The sequence below is a fragment of the Urocitellus parryii genome, chromosome 10 (assembly GCF_045843805.1).
Source record: "Urocitellus parryii isolate mUroPar1 chromosome 10, mUroPar1.hap1, whole genome shotgun sequence".
Lineage (NCBI taxonomy): Eukaryota > Metazoa > Chordata > Mammalia > Rodentia > Sciuridae > Urocitellus > Urocitellus parryii.
The window spans coordinates 141,481,877-141,501,383 of record NC_135540.1 but is presented as its reverse complement, the minus strand read 5'-3'; the positions used below and the strand labels follow the sequence as shown (position 1 = coordinate 141,501,383).

At 60.1% G+C, this 19,507-nt stretch overlaps 1 protein-coding gene across 2 annotated transcripts in view; it reads right to left on the bottom strand.

The window, feature by feature from the left end:
- The window catches only part of Sorcs2 (sortilin related VPS10 domain containing receptor 2), a 337,661-nt gene that overhangs the window by 206,487 nt on the left and 111,667 nt on the right, over positions 1-19,507 (bottom strand). For both annotated transcript variants that reach the window (XM_026395278.2, XM_026395277.2), the window contains exon 2: positions 1,099-1,166. In XM_026395278.2, the coding sequence (XP_026251063.1) occupies positions 1,099-1,166 (68 nt within the window). The remainder of the gene's footprint in view (positions 1-1,098; positions 1,167-19,507) is intronic.

Genomic DNA, 19,507 nt, shown 5'->3' with positions numbered 1-19,507 from the left:
TGGCAGTGGTGGTGGAATTGGAGGAACAGGCCCAGGAGCCGGGGCGAGTTCGCAGCTGGGAGCCAGCTGGGAAACGCACTGGGGAGCCAGGGGAGCGGCTGCCTTAGCCCACGGGGGCCAGGCCAGCTGGCTCAAGGGGACACAGCCCAGGTCCCAAGTCCAGGCGCCACAGTCGTGACTTCCCAAAGCGACACAGAGATCCCACCACGAGGACCCGCGGAGTGGGGCCCCAAGTCCTCCTGCCAAAAGCAAACCAAAGGCAGAACGACTCAGCCCCTGGCTGCCTCCCACAGACCCCAGCCCTGACCAGCAGAGCGGGCCAAGGAGAAAAATGAACCAACACGGAATTGATCACCACGGTGGGAGCCACAGGGCTCCACGCCCAAGAACGGCTGGAAAAGTCCGCACCCACGGCCCAGGAGGGCCGGCACCCTGCAAGGGACGTAAGCAGGGCGGATGGGGGCGAGCTGAGCAGTCTCCCCAAAGCTCCTCCTCACTCCCCTCTCTGCAGACACCAAAGAGTGGCCAGTGTCCTCCGGCCACATTCACAGGTCACACATAAAGAGATGTCCCACTTGGAGGGTGGATCCTTTATTTACCAAGCTCTCGGGCTCAGCCGGAAGAAAGGGAAACACCTCAACCGTGAGGAAGGGCTCGCTGTGGAGCCTGCAGGAGCCACGTGGGACGGCCAGCGGCCAGTGGCACAGGGAAAATGCCCACTGACCTGAATTCACAACACACCCTGCTCCTCGGGGAGGAGACAAAGGGGAGGATAACGGAGAGGGGAGGGGAGGGGAGGGGAGGGGAGGGGAGGAGAGGGGAGGGGAGGGGAGGGGAGGGGAGGAGAGGGGAGGGGAGGGGAGGGGAGGGGAGGGGAGGAGAGGGGAGGGGAGGGGAGGAGCAGCTCTGACCTGCACCAGCGTGCGCCCTCCGGCTAAACTGCCAATCCATTTCAGCCTCTCCTGAGTGCACTGTCCAGGCAGAGAGCCCAGGCCTCCACGGCAGGAAGGTGCTAAAGCCTCAGTCCTCAGTCGAGACCCCAGAGTCGCCACACAGGTACAACGCAGGACAGAAAGGCCCACCATCAGGCTGACTTACCGCCACAGAGAACTTTCCAGAACCTTCCCCATGTCTGCGTGGTAGTACTTCGTCAGGATCAAGATCACCTGTGGAGTTAACAGGAAAAGGTGGACATGAGCTGGTTGCAGTTCTCAAAGAGGGATATGGGGACCTCCCCCCTGGGCTCTAGGGTCTCAAATATAGCTGCTCTAGAGCCCTCGCGCCAGAGCACCCCGACGCGGGCTTGTTCCCATGACTTCTGCTGCTCAGAACTACTCTGGGGACGCTCCGATCCTGTGAGATCTTTACCCGTCACCACTTGGCAGGAATCATCCAGACCCAGCCTGGCACCATCTCAGACTGCCACCAAAAGAACAGCCGCGGTGGCGGTCCCCTGGGCGCACTGGGCACACTTGGCAAGGCTTCTGAAGACAGGGCCTCTCCACCAGCGCCACGGAGAATCCCCAAGCCAGCGGGAGCAGCTGCGAGCCCGCCGCCCCAGACAGGAGCAGGCCCCTGCGGCCCGTGCTGTCATTACTTTTTCCAGAGTGGTGGCTGCTGTCAGAGCTGATGACAGTGGGGGGGACGGTGGGCAAGACGGCTGAGACAGCCAGAGGGGGTCCATAAATCATCGACCGCGCACGTGCACGCACACACACACACACACACACACACACACACACACACTAATTTTGTTGTTAAACTGTTCAACACGCTCTTGGGGCCCTCGTAACAAAGCTGTTTTCATTTCAGTCCAGTATAGAAAATGCAGCCGTTTAGAAAATGAAAATAAATGTGTTTAAGAACATTCAAAATGCTCTTAAAAACGGGTGCGTGAACCAACCAAAAACGAGAGAGAGGGAGGAAATGGGGATCTGTCAGCCCCTGTGGGAAAGGAGATTGATCCCCAATTACTCCAGCGGCCACCGTGTTCTCACGTCCATCCCATTTCATCTCTCTGCTGCCAGTCCGCGTTAGTGGTTCCTAACACTCCCGTTGCCATGGGAACCCCGGGAGGCTCAACGGGACACCCCCAGGTCCCCGGCGTGCCTGCTAGCCTGGTTACTTGGGGGTTGCCAGGCCGGCCGTGGCCAGCACCCTGGCTGCTCCCCGAGGCTGAGCTTTGGGGAGCTCGGCCTGCAGGGCGTTGCGGACGCGGCCAGGAGCCTGTGGACGGCTGTCTTTCTTTCCCTGGTGATTAGAGCAGGGAAGATAGGAGGAGGGATGTCAACCGAGACGGGACAGCGTGCGTCTGAGGCAGGATGATTAAAAGAAGAAGAAAGGGAGGCCTTGTCGACAGCCGCTGTCCCTGTCTGGCTCGGGAACAAAGCCACCTCCTCTTGCCAGCTCACAGCCTGCCCGAGTCAGAGCCGGAGCCTCTGAAGACGGGGCGGCACTGAGTGACAGGGCCCGGACGGGCAGGAGACAAGCGTATTTTTAACCTATTGATTTATATTTTATATGGTCTCGCTGTCCCCAGAGGGGTTTTTGTGGAGCTGGAGCGTGACAGCTGGAAGGAACCTCAAAGTCTGTTTCATCCAGTCCCATCCAGGATGAAATCACCGCTCCAGCCTCATCCCCGTCACAGCCGGGCCCAGGGCTCTGGGCACGCCTCGCGGGTGGGAGCTGGCCCCGGGTCTGGCACTCAGGCTCCGCACGGGCTGCCTGGTTTGGAGGCTGCCTGGTTTGGAGGCTGCCTGGTTTGGAGGCTGCCTGCTTGGAGGCTGGGCTCGATTCCGGGAGCTCCTGCCTGCGTGGGCTGGCCTTGCTGGGGACTCCCACTCCCGCCCACCCCCAGCCTCCACTCCAGCCGGCCCAGCCTTCACCCAGGCTCTTCCTCATCCGGGACCCTCTTCCCTGACGTCCACCCCTATTTCTTGGTTCACTGTAGACACATGGCCTTGGGAAGTGTCCCAGACGAACCCCTGGGACAGCACCCCCACATGGCCCCACTCCACTTCCCCACCCTGCATAGCTCTCAGGGTCTGTCCTCCCAGGGTGGAGACCTGGTCTTGTGCTGTGTCCCCAGGGCTGAAGCACGGGAGCCACTAGCAGAGACACCAAAGCAGCTTTTCCCCAAGAAAGGACGAGGGCGATGATCCAGGCAGAGGCAGGGCCCCGGGAAGGCCCCAGCTCCCGCCTCCATGCCCAGGGCACCCTTTTGCCATCAAGAGGACACGCTGTCCATGCCCCACACTGGGAGACAGGACTGCTCTCTGGGGCTGCCTCGAGGGGGGTGTGGCACGCTTGGTTACCCCTGGTGTCGGCGTGGTCCTGATGTGCCAGGGTCAGCACCCAGGTCCTCTCGCTCACCCCTTCCCACTGCCAGGGGGCCCTGGATGGCTCTTGTCCTGTTTTACAGTTGAAGAAACCAAAGCAGACAGAGCTGCAATGACCTGTCAAAACCACACCCCGCAGCGCAGAGCTGCCCGCCCAAGCTGCTGGACCTCAGGCAGGCGCCTGTTGGCCGGGCCCGGACCCCGTTTGCAGGAGGCACTTCTAGTGGGTTCAAAGCCTCCACATTGTGACCTGCTGGGCCTCCACTCCCTGCCTTGGACGCCAGCTCTCCCAGGACAGCCTCCTGCCTCGGGTGGGCCCAGAGCTCTGGGCGCGTTGAGCTGGGGGCAGGGAACCAGGAACGTGAGAGGAGTGGCCCGGGTGCCGCCCTCGGGGCTCCTCATGCCCAGACGCCCAGGCTCAACTAGGAGACAGAAGGGAACGAGGCCTCGCGGCCAAGGGGGGAGGACGGTGCACTCCTTACTGTCACCCTCACGTTTCGACTGATTTCCAGTCCTCCTGGCCCTGGGGGTGGCAATGCAAGGGTTTGTCCTCATGCAGGAAATCTGCCCATGGATTCTGGGTGACTCCTCATGCCAGCTCAGCATGCCATGGGCGTGAGTCCAGGTGACATGGACACAAGTGACCCCATGGTGAAGACTGCTACAGCATCACCACCGAGGAGCTCACTGGCAGGACTGTTGCCCCAGGGCCTCTGCATGTGAGCTGGACACTCCTCCCACGCTGCATTGCCTGCCTGCTGCTCTCTCTAAAGCCACCTCCTCCTGGAAGCCTTCCCTGACCACCAGGCTGGGCACTCCAGGAGGGAGGGCCTGCATGGTCTCCAGTACCACTGTCTCCAGAGCCGGTCCAGGCACTGGTCAGCCATAGGGTGAGGCAGCCAGATGGGTCACTGCTGAGTGAAGTAATCAGCTGCAAACTGGCTTAGAAAAGCCAAGACCGACCCTGGTGAGACCTTTCCCTCCCCGTCCCACCTGTCCTCTTGCCCAGGTGTGGAGTGTGATTCTAGAACTAGTGGGAAATCCCATCATCCCAGATGGGACCCCCCACAGCGCTGCAGGCAGCTCTGCAAGTTTTGCTTTTGTGGAGACAGAGCCTCACTGCATTGCCCAGGCTGGCCTGGGACTCCTGGGATCAAGGGATCCTCCTGCCTCAGCCTCCTGAGGGGCAGGGACTACTGGCTGCACCACCACACCCAGGGAAGCGGCTGCGTAACCACCTCACTGCACTGACGCGTGCACTGAGGATCAGAGAGGGGTGCTCCTGGGCTGGGATGGGAACAGGCAAAACTCATCCACCTTCGAGCACAGGAAGGGAAAGGGAGGCCAAGAAAGAAGGCAGGGCGGGAGAGGCGGCGGCCACGGGGCGGGGGTTCAACAGGCCAGCCGCGGTCTCAGCCAGCCAGGCGCCACGCCCACGGGCCAAAGGCACCAGCTTCCTGAGCCCGCAGGCACCTCCGTCCCCAGGACCATGACACGCCCTCTGCGAGTGTGCTCAAAGAGGCTCAGAAAGGCCTGGGCAAGGATGTGGGCATGTGTAGAAAAACACCACGCACCACAGCAAGGGACACCACGGGAAACCCTCGCGCACCGTCGGGATGCCTCCCACACTAAGCTGCACGTCACATGTGCACACTGGACACGCGCCTGCCTCCGTGGACTTCCGACCCAGCCACCGCACCTGCCATCCTATTCCCCAAACACCAGATCCACAGAGAGGCCAGCAGGAGAGGCCCTGAGGCCCCGGAAGCCCAGGCCTGTTCTGCTAGCCACTGCCCCTCACAGGACCTGGGCCAGCGCCCTGCTCCTCCAGCCGTGGTTCTCTCATGTACCCAGGGGCCAAGGAACTGCCTGCTCCACTGGCACCTCAGTGAAGAGGGCCACCCCTCAGAGAAGCCCACTCAAGGAATCCCTGCCACCCAGCCGAGGGACAGTGATCAGGGACTGCGGGAGGCCACCCTGACTCAGCAGGTGGAAACAGGTCGTCCCAGCATTCACGGCCCAGTGGGAGCGAGAGGTCTCCTTCCGGCAGTGTGAGCCCTGGAGCCACCAGCCCCTCCCTCCAGGACACAGGGAATTAGACACGGCCCGACTGAGCTCAATGAGGCCCACGGTTCGCCCCAGATGGGATGTGACCGCTCTTCTGCCACACAAACACCCCTGCCCCACCAGGCAGGGGGTGTCACCCCAGGGGGTGGCCTGGGAAGGGAGGGTCATGGGACACCCTCCCTCCCTCCCATGTGAGTCAGCGCTGCCATTCCAACTGCAGGGCCCAGCCTGGTGGCCTCAGTCAGCAGGGCCCCGTGTGGCTGCAGTTTGTCAGCCGACCGTGGGGGAAGGGCGCAGCCTGCCCCAAGTCTTAAAGGCACCTTGTGGGGGCACCACGGTCCCCGGCCTCTCTGAACCTCAGCATCCCCTTCTGTTGAGCAGATCCTGCAGGACCTGGCCAGATCCAAGATGCCTCATCAGCAAGGCCACACCCCAGAACAGCTGTTCTCCAAGTCACCCACAGCGTCACCCTGGGGACCACCCACCACTCTACCCTGATATGGATGAAGGCCTCTGAATAGTGCAGGGTGAGTGGGAGCCAGACAGACCACCAAGCAGCCTCTTCCAAGACCTCCACAAAGGACCCCCACAGGGGGACGGTGCCCAGGAACTAAGGACCTCTTGAGCCCCTTCACCTCCAGCCTCCCCCTCCATGGGGCCCACTCCTGCATGGCCCCACACAGGTGGCCTGGGGACACTAATGTCTAAACCTAACACCCAGCAGCACTGTGGGCGATCGCTGGAGCCTGAAGGTGGCCACACAGCACCACAGGGGAGCACACCCAGCGGGAGGCAGGGCCAGTGCAGAGGACCCTCCCCGTGCTGCGCAGAACGGGCCAGGCCGCTGGGGAGCAGCTGAAGGGCGAGCTGCATCCCAGTCTAGAAGTCGTGGTCCGGGTGGGCTCGGGACCTCCCCTCACCCTGCTGGGAGGCGTGTGAGAAGACCCAGGTGGGGACTGGAACCATTCCCACGTGGCCCCGTGGGGAGGGGTGACAGGAGGGACAGTTGATATTTGTAACATTTGAACCACAGGCCGCATCGCCTATTCCAAAGAGATTTTTAAAATAAAACAGAAGGGCCGCCTCCTTCAGAGTCCCCTCCTCGCAGGAGCAGGTCTGAACACAGGTAGCTTTTCTTGGCTGACCCAAACCACCAAAGGACCACCTTTCTATTGGTTGACTGTCCACCAAGAGGAGCCGCGGGGCATTTGTCCCACAGGTCCTGGGGCGCTCTCTGTCCCCTGGAGTCAGGAAACTCTTCTGCTGGTGGAGGGAGGGTTCAGAGCCACGCAGAGCACACCCCGCACACCACCTGCTGGCTCTCTACCTCTGCACTGGGTGTGTGAGTGTGCGGGGCGAGCACCTGTGTGCGCTTCAGGCACCTGAGCCACTCCCGGTTGGCCCTCCCGTGGGCAAGGTGACCCCATCCTCCCTTGGCTGTGTCCTTTCCCCAGGACAAGAGAGAGATGCTTTCCTTCCTCGGGGGAGGGGGGTTTTGACAGGGGAAGACTACACCAAATGAAAGCATTCAGCGGGTGCTCAATAAATGTGTTTCCTTTCCCCCATGCCAGGCCATGTGAGAACTCTGATCCTAACAGAGTGAGGGCCTCCTGGGCTGGCTGTGAGGCTGGATCCCAGCTCCTTTCCTGCAGAGGCCTCCCCTTGGCCTCTCCAGGGACAGCTGAGCTAGGTCAGACCATGTCCGCCTGAGGCCAAGCCCACGGCCCTTTCTAGAACAGCAATCTGGGGCACTCCCCCAGCCCGGGAAACCAGAGGGCCTTCCCACTGCCCCACAGTGCTGGTCCCCTACCTCAACCCGGGTGGCAGCAGCACATACCCACCCTCCAGGAAGGCAGCCAGGCCTGGGGCCTCCACGCCACAGAGATTCCACCTCTACAGAGAAATCAATGCCGTTTAGGAGAAATTGATTCTGCATTCATCTGCCAAGGAGAGGAATCTTGCTTCTCTCCACTAAAGACCACTGAGGACGGGGCTGGGAGTCCACTGGCTCAGAAGGCGGGGGGAGGTGCCTGCTCACTGAGGGAGGAGGCCTCGGCCAGCTCCCCCTCCTGCCCCAGACCCCCGGGGCAGCTCCATCTTGCCCCCAAGCCAGGAGCACCATCACCCTGTGTCCCTGTGCAGGGCCTGCCTTGGCTCTCCCAAGGTCCCAGGGGCCTCTGTTAGCTTCCCACCCCCGAGGGGTCCCAGAGTGTCCTTGTCAAAGCCATGGTGAGCAGGGCTGTTCCTCCAGGAGTCCTCTGCAGCTGCTGAGCCGGACACCTGGCCCCTCCCTGCCTGCCCTCCTCCCTCTGCAGCATCAGGCCCCGCCTCGAGGCCCCTCGGCTTGGGGGTCTTGCTGGAACCCTGGCTCTGTGGGGGACCAGCTGGGTTTCCTGTCCTCAGAGCTGTGGGGAAGATTCATGAGTTTGGGGTAAGTGTGCAAAGGATGCGGGTTGGGATCAGGCTACTGCGTAGGGCTGCTAAGCGCCTGGGCTGGGCTGGACTGGGTGCTTCTGCTTGCTCTGTGCTCTCTCTAGCAAACACTAGTCTGGGTACGACTTGTTTAGTGACAGGTGGAATGGCTGTCTAATCATCAGTCCCGAGACTTGGTGTGTATAGTGAGACAATCCCTGTGTCATTTATCTCACAGGTTAATCCATACCTCTCAGCCACCTCCTGCCATGCATGCTCAGCCACCCACGGCCCGTCCTCCTTCCCTGCCAGCGCAGAGCCCTTGGGTGGTGAACCGAGATGCTGCCTGCTCCAGGAAGCCACCTGGCTGCCTCTAGCCCAGGCAGCAGGCGTCTGGTCACATTGTGCTACGAAGGCCCTGTTTCAGAGCTGCTGCCAAGCAACAGGGCGAGCCCGGGACAGTGCTGGCCACACAGGGTGGGGTGTCTGCAGGGGCCTCAGGCACCATCCTTCTCCCTCCTGGAGGACACACAGAAAGGTGTGGACCCACCAGCACAGAGAGGGCAGGCCAGTGCAGAGTGCCAGCTACAGCCCTGACAGTGGCTTGAGGTCTGTCCCCTGGCACACCAGGCTCCTGGCCCCAGTGCTGGACGGCAGCTACGCACCTGCCTGGGGAGCCACGGAGACCCCACATCCCTGGACGTTCTGCATGGCCTTCATGCGTCCTGCCTGAAAGCTGTGTAGGGCTGGGACTGCGCTCCACAGGCAGAGGCCGCCTGCCCCTGGCCACTGCGCTCCCCCTGGGAGATTGAGGTGCTGTGAGGCCTGTCACTTGGCACATGGACGGCCTAGGGTTCATCTGCAGGAAGAGTGTACCACACGTCACCTCTTCTCTGAGAGCCCCTGTCCAACCAAAAGCTCCACCAGCCAGGACTGACCCGGAAGGCCTCAGAGTACCACACCAGCAGGGCTGGCAGGAGCAGCCCCCAAGGAGCGCAGAAGGGCAAGCCGCAGAGGCATCCGGGCCTTCACCTGGCTGGCCTCCCATCCCTGCCTCTTCAGCATAGGAGTGAGCTGGAGGTGCAGACGCGGCCTCCTGGACAGGGGCTCGCCTGGCACCCGGGCTCCCTGACATCATCCTCGGCTCTTTCCAGCAGACCCGTCTGGTTCCTCTGTCCCTCCCCACAGGGACTCGCCATCAGCACCCCGTAGGGGAAGACTCCTGGGCCTCCCCCCTCAGGGTGGGCGCCTCCTCTGAGTCCCACAGACCCTGAATGTAGTGGCTGTCCAGAAACATGTCAGCCCTGATCCCATGAATGTGACATTTGGGACCAGGAACTTGGCAAAGTTCGGGATCTTGGGATGAGAGCAGCCTGGATGCGCCCCTGAATCCCATGCCGGCAGCGCCACCTCGGGAAGACGACGTGCCACAGCCCCCGGAAGCCAGGAGCCTCCTGAACAGGTCTCCCTCTGCACCCGGAGGGACCACACCCCCCAGAACCGGGGGACCATGGGTCTCAATTGTTTAAGCCTCTGGGTGAGTTGGACTTTGTCACGGCAGCTCCAAAACCAGGCGCCAGCACTCACCCACCTCACAGATGAGGACCGAGGCTCAGCTGTCAGAGGTGACGAGCAGGGACCTGCAGGGCTGGGGTCCCACTGGGCCAGCCTGACTCTAGCCATGGGACACTCTCACTGTCCAGTTGTCCCTCAGAGAGCCGGCCCCAGGGGGAAGGGGGAAGGGGGTTCCTGGGGGCCGCAGCTCGCCCCTCCCCAGGCTCACGCAGGAAACGCTGGGGTCCCGCTCGGCTCAGCGCAGAGACACAGCCGCCCCCCGTCAGCCAGACGCCTTCACAGGCACAAGACCCATGTTTAAAAAAAGAGTTGAGAACTAAGCTGGAAAGGACCCCATAAATCAAAATCAGTCAGCAGAAAATAAATGTATGAACGTTACCGATCTGTGGAAAATTGCATTTTTACATCCAATCTGTTTAAGGGATAATGTGTATTTTAATAGGTGGGTCTCGGTAGGCTTTTCCGCCCCAGCCACCCTCAGAAAATATTATTTACCCTCCATTTCTCATAACCGGATTGAATTTTAATTTTACCCATTGCTCCTTTTTAGTAGTCACTGTAAGTGAAACTATTAATGAAATTACAAGATTCTTTCTTTCTTTCTTTCTTTCTTTCTTTCTTTCTTTCTTTCTTTCTTTCTTTCTTTTCTTTTCTTTTCTTTTCTTTTCTTTTTTTTCTATTGCCATTCACTATGCAGCTCTGTGCTCCTCCCTGGAAGAGCCGGGTCTTCCTCAGATCTATTTATGGCATCGAAAGGAACCTGGAGAAGCTGTGATGTCTCTCCACTTTCAACATGAGAGGCCCGGCTACCTCCTGCAGGCGGGCAGACAGAACCCCTCTCAGGGGACTTGGCCGACAACCATCTGTCATTATCTTGGGGACCTGCCTCTGGACAGAGCACGTGGACCAGGCTCAGGGGGTGCAGGCAGGAAGAGGAGTGGGGAAGAAGCCATCCACAGCACCCAACTGGGAGGCCTGGGATGGCAGCCACAGCAGCCCCTGAACCACGTCCCTCAGCCCAAGGGCTGCTGACCCCCAGGCTCCTCGGGATGACGGCAGGGCCAGGGGCAATGATGGGAGTAACGGCTGGGAGGAAGCCCCGGGGCCCAGCAGAGCCTGGCTCAGGCCACGAAGGGTTCATTTCTCCAACCTGAGGCTGGCTGTGTGTCACCCTCCTCTCTGACATTTACACTCTGGCCTCCCGCCCCTCTGTGCCACTCCCTCCCAGAGCCTAAGGACCAGGCTCCTGGTCCTGGATCCCAGTGCCAGGCACACAGCAGGCCTGCTGGGCTCACTGCCACCGGGGGCAGCCCTCGGGAAAGTCCCGTCCCTCCCGGGCTCATCCTTGGGGGCTTGGGACGAGGAGCACCTACTGGTCTGGGAAACTCTTTCAAAGAGAGGGGACAGAGCACACTGACAGCACCTGGAGGAGCCTGCCCGCCCACCCCCGCTCACTGGGAGGAGTGGAAGAGGGCCTGGGGGACATGGGCTTCCTAGGGAGGGTCTCCTGGGCACAGCTCTGTGCAGAGCCTGGGGTGCCACCGCCTGGAGAGGCTGGCCTCTCCTGCTTTGTGCCTGGGTCACAGCGTGCCACCCTCAAGGCTGCCTCCACCTGTCGTCTATGGGCAGGCCGCTCCATGGGGGAGCGCTCCCTCCGCTGGGTGCAGGTCTGTTTGGAGGGTCACCCCTCTGCCCCGGAACATCTCTGGACATCGGCAGAATCACCCTCTAAGAGCATAGACTACGAGGCTTTGGCTGGGGTCTGGATCCCTACTGTCCCCAGGCCCACATGCTGAAGGCTGGGTCCCGGCTTGGAGCTGATGGCGGTGGGGAGCCTTCAGGAGGTGGCCTGCTGGGGGACGTCAGCCCTCGCGGGGACACTGGATCCCAGCCCCTTCCCCTCCACTCTGGCCTCCCCCAGGTGGCAGCGGCTGTGTTGTGCAGTGTGCTCTTGTCCCCACGTGCCACCACCAGCCTGAAGCCAGGGGACCCACTGCTCTCGGACTGGGCCTCTAAAGCCGCAAGCCTGAACCTCTCTCCCGTGAGTCAGCTCTCCAGATGTCCGTCTGTCCGTCTGTGAGGGCAGGCTGACCAGCCCAGGGTGTCAATGGCTGATGAACCTGCCTCTTTTCCTCAATAGGAAACTTCCCGTCGTTACCAGAAATGGGGAACAAGCCTGTCACACCTAGAAGGTCACAGCGGAAACAGAGAGTGACCGTTTGCCTGTGTTACGGCTTGACTACGAGGTGTCCCTCAAAAGCTCATGTGTGAGGCGATGTAAGAAGTTCAGAGGGGAAATGATGGGGTGGTGAGAGTCTTACCCCCGTCAGCGGATTCATCCCCGAGGTCACTGAAGTGGTGGGGTGCGGCTGGAGGAGTGGGAGGAGGGGTGTGGCTTGGGTCTGTATTTGGAGAGTGGGTCTCCCCGCTTCCTGACATGACATGAGCAGCTCCCCTCCACACACTCTTCGGCCACAGTGTCCTGCCTCACCTTGAGCCCCAAGGATCTGGGCCAGCCTGCTAGGGACTAAGACCTCTGAAACCGTGAGCCCTAAGTAAACCTTTCCTCCTCTTTGCTCCTGTTGGGTCCCTTTAGTCACAGGGAGAAAGCTGACCTGAGCAGCCCAAGACACACTGGGCCTGGGGAAGGAGCCAGAGCGGCAGCCACAGCAGACTGCGCAGGTCACACTGCCCGGCTGTCAGCAGAAGGGGAGGTCATCAGGTGCCCCATCTTGGCCCCTCCCCAGCCTTGGAATTTCCTCCTGTGGAAAACACGGAGTGGGTCTGGATTCAGGATCCCCAGGCCAGATTCCTGGAACCCAGGGCAGCCCAGGAGGCCAGTGCCCGGGAGCTGCCACTTGTCACGTGCAACTCGAATACAGCAGCAAAGAGCAGTGAGGCTGACCAGGCCCAGCCTCCCGCTCCTGCTCAAGGCCAGGTGGACAGGGAGTGCCCACCAGGGAGACCACGCTCTAAAGCCGAGGCCTGCCTAGCAGGGCACGCTGGCAGGGAAAGCCAGGCTTGCGTGGAGGCCCGAGTCAAGCCCCAGTTCCAGGCCAGTGTGAGGACACCTCTTTTAGCAGCCTGTGGCCTCCCGACCTTCTCTGGGCTTTCCAACACTCATGCAGCCTGACCAAGTGGCCCTGGGGGAGCTGCAGCAGAGTCTCCTGGAGGGAGACTTCCTGCCGGCCACTCCCCGAAGGACCCTGGATGCTCACACCCTTCCCAGAGTGGCCGTCACTGAGAAACCTCAGGTCCTGGGCTGGGCTCTGTCCCCAGCTGGGCTCTGGACAGCAGGGGAGAGAGTGAAGCAGCAGATGGGGAACAGGGAGCCAGGGACCGGGAGGAGGGAGCCACATTCACACGCTGAGTGTCTGAGGCTAAGTATTTTAAGATCATTTTAAAAATAACATTTGGTGGTTTCTCAGCAGCAGGGACCGGCAGCTGTCCTCAGCAGGTTTTCTAAGCAGCCGTGGCCTAAGGAACACAGGACTTCCAGAGAGATCTTGGTGTAAATCCTACAAACAAAGCAACATGCTGCCAGGGAGTCCCTTGCCTCTGCCCAGAGAAGAATCCAGAAAGCCTCGAGGTCTGGCAGGACCTGCCTCGGCTGGCCACAGGGCTGTAAGCGAGTGACCCATCTCTGAGTCTCGAGCAGCCTGGGTGTAGAGCAGACACTCACGGAAGCCACACGCCCCTGGAGAAGAGTGTGTAGTGGGGGCAGCCGGACAGCAGCCTCCGCCACGCACCCCTGGACTGCACCCTCCCAGCCAAGCAGCCCCGAGTTTGCCTTGGTTTGCACACCCTGTAGGAGGGGCCCTCCCTCAGCTGCTCCATCAGCCCCTGCCCCGCCTGGCGGACCACACAGCCTGCTCTGGCCCTCCGGCTGCCCTGCACACACCCGGCCACCCGCCTCCCTCCCACCCACCAGGCTCAATCGCCCCAGCTCTTGATGAACCTATTACGGACCACGTCAAACGTGCCTGCGATCTGAAAGACGCTTTGATTTTTCCTTTTGTGGTGCTGGGCGTTGGATCCAGGGCCTCACACATGCCAGGCAAGCGCTCTACCACTAAGGGACATCTCCAGCCCAGAACCGGCATTTTTAGAGCAAGTCCTCAGGAAGCACCGGCCAGCGCCCCGATCTGCCTCCCTCCAACCAGGTCCTCAGCCCCGTCCCTCGCACAGGACCTGGGATGCAGCAGCATTTCACCATGGCCACATGCTTCTAGTTTCAATGTGGATGATGGGCACGCAAACCACACAGAGGAAACAAATAAGGGGCATCTGACGGGAGGCTCTTCTGCCGCTGTCTCAGCCAAGCTCAGTTAGAAATGCTGAGGATGAGTCTGTGTCCATGGTGGACAAGACGGCAAGAGGAAGCGTGCTCTTTCCTCTAGTCGAGAGTCGCCGAACGGCCGAGACTGAATGGGACGGAGCCAGGTTAGATCTTGGCTACTGGTGACATCTGAGAGAGGTGGCAGGTGGCCACAGGGAGCGGGGCAGAGTCCCGAGGCCTTGGAGAGCCATGCAGCCTGGAGTTCTCTCAGCACGGGGACAGGATGCACCCAGAAAGGGGCGTTGGTGAGCTGAACGGCCTCCTCCCACGGGCATGGGCCTGAGGAGAAGCACCTGCGTGTGGACGCAGAGAGGCTCACGGAGGTGACTTGCAGAGCCAAACCGGTTCCCTCCCACCGCCGTGTAGAGCCAGCCCTGGGTGTGAGCCTGGGCACTGGGTGCGAGTCCACCTGCTTCTCCAGGAAGCCCATGCTAGTCTGGCTCAGGTTAAAAGCAGAAATAAAATAAATATCCTCCTTTGAGAAAACAAAGGCTTTGGAGAGAGGAAATGGCGGAGGGTTAGGTTCCTGGACATAGAACAAGAGGGCTTCATTGCTGAAACCTAATTCACAAGATCTCCCCAGGGCACGCTCCATGCGTCTTCCTCTGAGGGATGGGAAGGAGAGGATTCGGCTGGGGCCCAAACATATGGCTCCTCGTACCTTCAGAATACCAACTAGGAGGCCCCTTCAGGACTGACTTGTTACAAAACAGACCTGTCCCACCAGCCCCCACGTAAACTTCCTGAGCTGACTTAGCTAAATCAAAAGCTCGGCACTTCACTACCAGCTGTGGCAGAGAGCGGGCTACCATCCTCAGCGAGGGAGTGCCCACCGCCATCACATCAGGGCTGAAAACAGAGCCCTCTCCATCAACTTGACAAAGACAAAAAACGTGAACTGAAAGCCCTGTCTGAAATTTATGGTGATGGAAAGTCGATGCTGGAGCAAAGCTGGCAGAGCTCTGCCAACACCCACAGCGTGGGCCCGGCTCTCAGAGGGGAGGCTCTCCTGATGACCGGCTGCTGGGACCCAGCTGGGCACAGCCATGTGGCTTTGTGACATTCTCCCTTTCCCTAGCATCAGAACACTGGCAGCAGGTCTAGCTGTCACCACGTCACCTCCCAGCTCTGGGGTCGGGCTGACACATCTGCTCGTCAGCATCCAAAGCTGGATCTGTGGGCTCATCTGCACTATTTATTTATAATACGAAGCCAAAAGCCATCCCCCCTGGGGGCTGGCTCCGTAGACTGTGGCCAAACCATTCAAGTCAATCAACGGATCGCAGAGAAAGAGACAAGCAGTGAGCTCAGAAGGCGTGCGTGGCCCAGGATGGCTAGATTAACCCCCTGACATCATGCACAAAGCACACCCTGCCGGGCCGAGAACATCCCGGCCCCAGCGCAGAGCCAAGGCCACAGCAGACACGCTCCAAACATGGACCTGAGACACAAAGTCAGGGGGTTTTTGACAGAAAATCAAAGCTTTTATTGTTGTTGTTACTGTTTTTAGCTTTGGTAGCAGAGATTGAACACAGGGCCACTTAACCACTGAGCCACATCCCAGCCCTTTTTATGTTTTATTTTGAGTCAGGGTCTTGCTAAGCTACTTCAGGCCTTGCTAAATTGCTGAGGCTGGCTTTGAACTCACAATCCTCCTGCCTCAGCCTCCAGAGTTACTGAGATGACAGTTGTGCCGTGGTGCCTGGCTCGGCAAAGGTTTTCAAGTATACCCGCACAGCTCCACATTGACCCCCAACATCATGCAAATAGACACGCAGGCAGGTGTGCAGAAAACCCACCACAAGGCCACGTGCCTCGGCTAGAGCTGGTCCCTCAGGTGCAGAGCTATGGCGCTGTCCCCTCTCGCCCTGTCCTGCTTTCCCACAGCCAGTGTGCTCCCCATGGACATTCTGGGGGACACTGGCCCTGCTTGGGGTAGCCACGTAGAGATGCAGCTGCAACCCTACTGTGTGCCAAGAACTGTTTCTAGCCTTTGCATTTGATTCCCACCATCGCTGGCTGATGTGTCTCCCTCACACACACTGACCTAGAACTTCCTGAACTAAGTGCTGACAACCCTCAGATTGGGCATCACGATGCAGTTACAGCAGACACTCAGGGAGATGAGTGACTCACAGCAGATACTCAGTGCCCCGGGGCACGGACTATGAATGAGGCAGACAGAGAAGCCCCATGCTCCACACAAGCCAGGCCACTTGGTCCTGTCCACTCCTGTGCACACAGTGTCCCCAACAGCCCACAGCCCTCGTGGCCACTCTTGGTTTTGTGTGGTGCCCCGTCTGAAAGGGGGCACCCAGGGCAGCTGGTGGGGGTGGGCTGTGGCAGACACGCCTCAGAGCAGAGGGGTAGGACTGCTCGCCTGGGTGACCTCAGCCCCCCACTGCCCCGGCCTGACTGGTCTCAGAGAGGAGGATCCATTTCCCCGTGGCCACACGGCTCCTGCGTTCCCTGCCTTTCAGAAGGGACGAGGCAGGAACATGGGGTGAGGGGATGGTGGGCTAATGCTTCAGAAGCGTCCAGGGCCCAGGCTCACGTGAGGGGCTCGGGGAGGGGCGGAGTGCAGGCCGCAGATGAGCCGGTGAGAAGTCTGACCCACGGGGAGAGACTGCCAAGGGAGGCAGAGATGTGGGAGGGTGGCCAGGCACCAGGGGCCAGGGGTCTGGAGGGAGGCTTCAGCGGCCACTCCCCCAGACCTGCAGGGCCAGAGTTCCAGAGCCCACTTCTCCAGCCCAGGAACTGTCTACGCACCCGGGGGGCAGACAGCCGAGTGGCCCAGAGCAGTGGGGTGGCTCAGCGGGCAGCCCCCCAGGAAAGAGGCAGCCTCGATGGCCTGTCTCCCTCTGCGGGTGGCGGCTATGGGGAGGGCGTGCTGGGCTCTCCCATGGTCGGGTCACAGGGCCACCTACCTCAGCGATCCCTTCAGCAACCCCCAGCCAGTCTGGGTGCCCAGGCTGCTTCCCGAGACCAGGACACAGAGGACATGCTGGCCATTGCTGCCCTCAAGGGAGCCTGTACCTGGTGGTGACCAGGGCAGCAGGTCCATGTGACATCCCCCTGCTTTGGAAAAGGGCCCCCTGCACCCCCCCCACCCCCGTGAGGGAGCAGGGGACACACCGTCCAGGCGGAGGAGTGGGGCTGCGGCCTGCAGCCAGAGCGGAGGCCGGGGGCCTGGGAGGCGCCCACTCAGGGCAGCTGAAAGCCCAGCCTGACACGCTGGCGTGGGGACACAGGCAGGCAGGCGCTGTCACCGCTCCTGCTCCCGAGCAGGGACCTGGGTCGGGCTTTGGGCCCTGCCCACGTCTTCCTTATGCCTGGGGACAATCTTTCTAAATCCTCCTTTTTTCCCCATCCCCCAAATTTACTTAAAAATAAACTGCATGACTTCAATGCTCACCCTCATAGACCTAAGAGGCGATTTCCTAGCGAGAGTCAGAGCCAGCTCTGCCCAAAACCAAGCCCTGGAGCAAGAGGGCAGTGGGCACACACTGAGCACATGGCTGGCAGCTACCCTGTTCTGCTACACACTGTCCACTGCCACTGTGGGGCCACCAACTACCCTGTTCTGCTACACCCTGTCCACTGCCACTGTGGGGCCACCTTGGTAGAAGCTCCCCATTTAGGGCTCTCAGCAAACCTGCAGCCTAGGTCAGATCCTCTAGAGGAGGAATGTGAGAATCAGAGAGGTTGAGGGTGATGGTGATGGTGGTGGTGGTGAGGGTGGTGATGATGGTGATGGTGGTGGTGGTGAGGGTGGTGATGAGGTGATGGTGGGGGTGATGATGGTGGTGGTGATGGTGATGACAGTAATGACAATAAGGGTGGTGATGGGGGTGACGATGGTGGTGGTGATGGTGAGGATGGTGAGAGTGGTGACAGTGAATGAGGGTGATGATGGTGGTGGTGGCGATGGTGATGGTAATGGTGGTGACAGTGATGACAGTGAGGGTGATGAGGGTGATGGTGGTGGTTATGATGGTGACAAGGATGACAGTCAGGATGGTGAAGGTGATGGTGATGGTGATGGTGGTGGTGAGGGTGATGGTGATGGTGGTGATGGTGATGGATGGTGGTGATGATGAGTGTGGTGGTGACGGTGAGGGTGGGAGGGTGATGGTGATGGTGAGGGTGGTGATGGTGATGGTGATGGTGAGGGTGGTGAGGGTGGTGGTGATGGTGGTGGTGATGGTGATGGACGGTGGTGATGATGAGGGTGAGGGTGGGAGGGTGATGGTGATGGTGATGGTGAGGGTGGTGAGGGTGGTGATGGTGGTGATGGTGAGGGTGGTGATGGTGATGGTGATGGTGAGGGTGGTGAGGGTGGTGGTGATGGTGGTGGTGATGGTGATGGACGGTGGTGATGATGAGGGTGAGGGTGGGAGGGTGATGGTGATGGTGATGGTGAGGGTGGTGAGGGTGGTGATGGTGGTGATGGTGAGGGTGATGATGGTGATGGTGATGGTGAGGGTGGTGAGGGTGGTGGTGATGGTGGTGGTGATGGTGAGGGTGATGATGGTGATGGTGATGGTGAGGGTGGTGAGGGTGGTGGTGATGGTGGTGGTGATGGTGATGGACGGTGGTGATGGTGATGGACGGTGGTGATGATGAGGGTGAGGGTGGGAGGGTGATGGTGATGGTGATGGTGAGGGTGGTGAGGGTGGTGATGGTGGTGATGGTGAGGGTGGTGATGGTGATGGTGATGGTGAGGGTGGTGAGGGTGGTGGTGATGGTGGTGGTGATGGTGATGGACGGTGGTGATGATGAGGGTGAGGGTGGGAGGGTGATGGTGATGGTGATGGTGAGGGTGGTGAGGGTGGTGATGGTGGTGATGGTGAGGGTGGTGAGGGTGATGGTGATGGTGATGGTGGTGGTGGTAGTTATGGTGGTGGTGATGGTGAGGGTGGTGAGGATGATGACAGTGAGGGTGGTGATGGTGGTGGTTATGATGGTGATGGTGGTAGTTATGGTGGTGGTGATGGTGAGGGTATGATGGTGAGGGTGGCGATGGTGATGGTAATGGTGGTGACAGTGATGACAGTGAGGATGGTGAAGGTGATGATGATGGTGATGGTGGTGGTGAGGGTGATGATGATGGTGATGGTGGTGGTGAGGGTGATGATGATGGTGATGGTGGTGGTGGTGAGGGTGGTGAGGGTGGTGATGGTGGTGGTGGAGGTAGTTATGGTGATGGTGATGGTGAGGGTGGTGAGGGTGGTGATGGTGGTGGTGATGGTGAGGGTGGTGAGGGTGGTGATGGTGAGGGTGGCGATGGTGATGGTAATGGTGGTGACAGTGATGACAGTGAGGATGGTGAAGGTGATGGTGATGGTGATGGTGATGGTGAGGATGGTGAGGGTGGTGAGGGTGGTGAGGGTGGTGGTGATGGTGGTGGTGGTAGTTATGGTGATGGTGAGGGTGGGAGGGTGATGGTGATGGTGAGGGTGGTGAGGGTGGTGTTGGTGAGGGTGGTGAGGGTGATGGTGGTGGTGGTGGAGGTGGTAATAGTGACAGGGTGGTGGCAGTAGTGGTGATGGTGATAGTGGTGATGGTTGCGATGGTGGTAATTGTTGAAGTTATGATGACGACAGTGATGATGGTGGTAGTGATTAATGGTGGTAATGATGGTGGCGATGGTGATCATGGTGGTGGGCGTCGCCCGTTAATGCCACAGCCCATACCCTGTCATGGGAAATGACAGCCTCTGTGGTCAGCCTCCTCCTGGAACTGCAAAATCAGGGACAGGGACATCTTTCTGGGC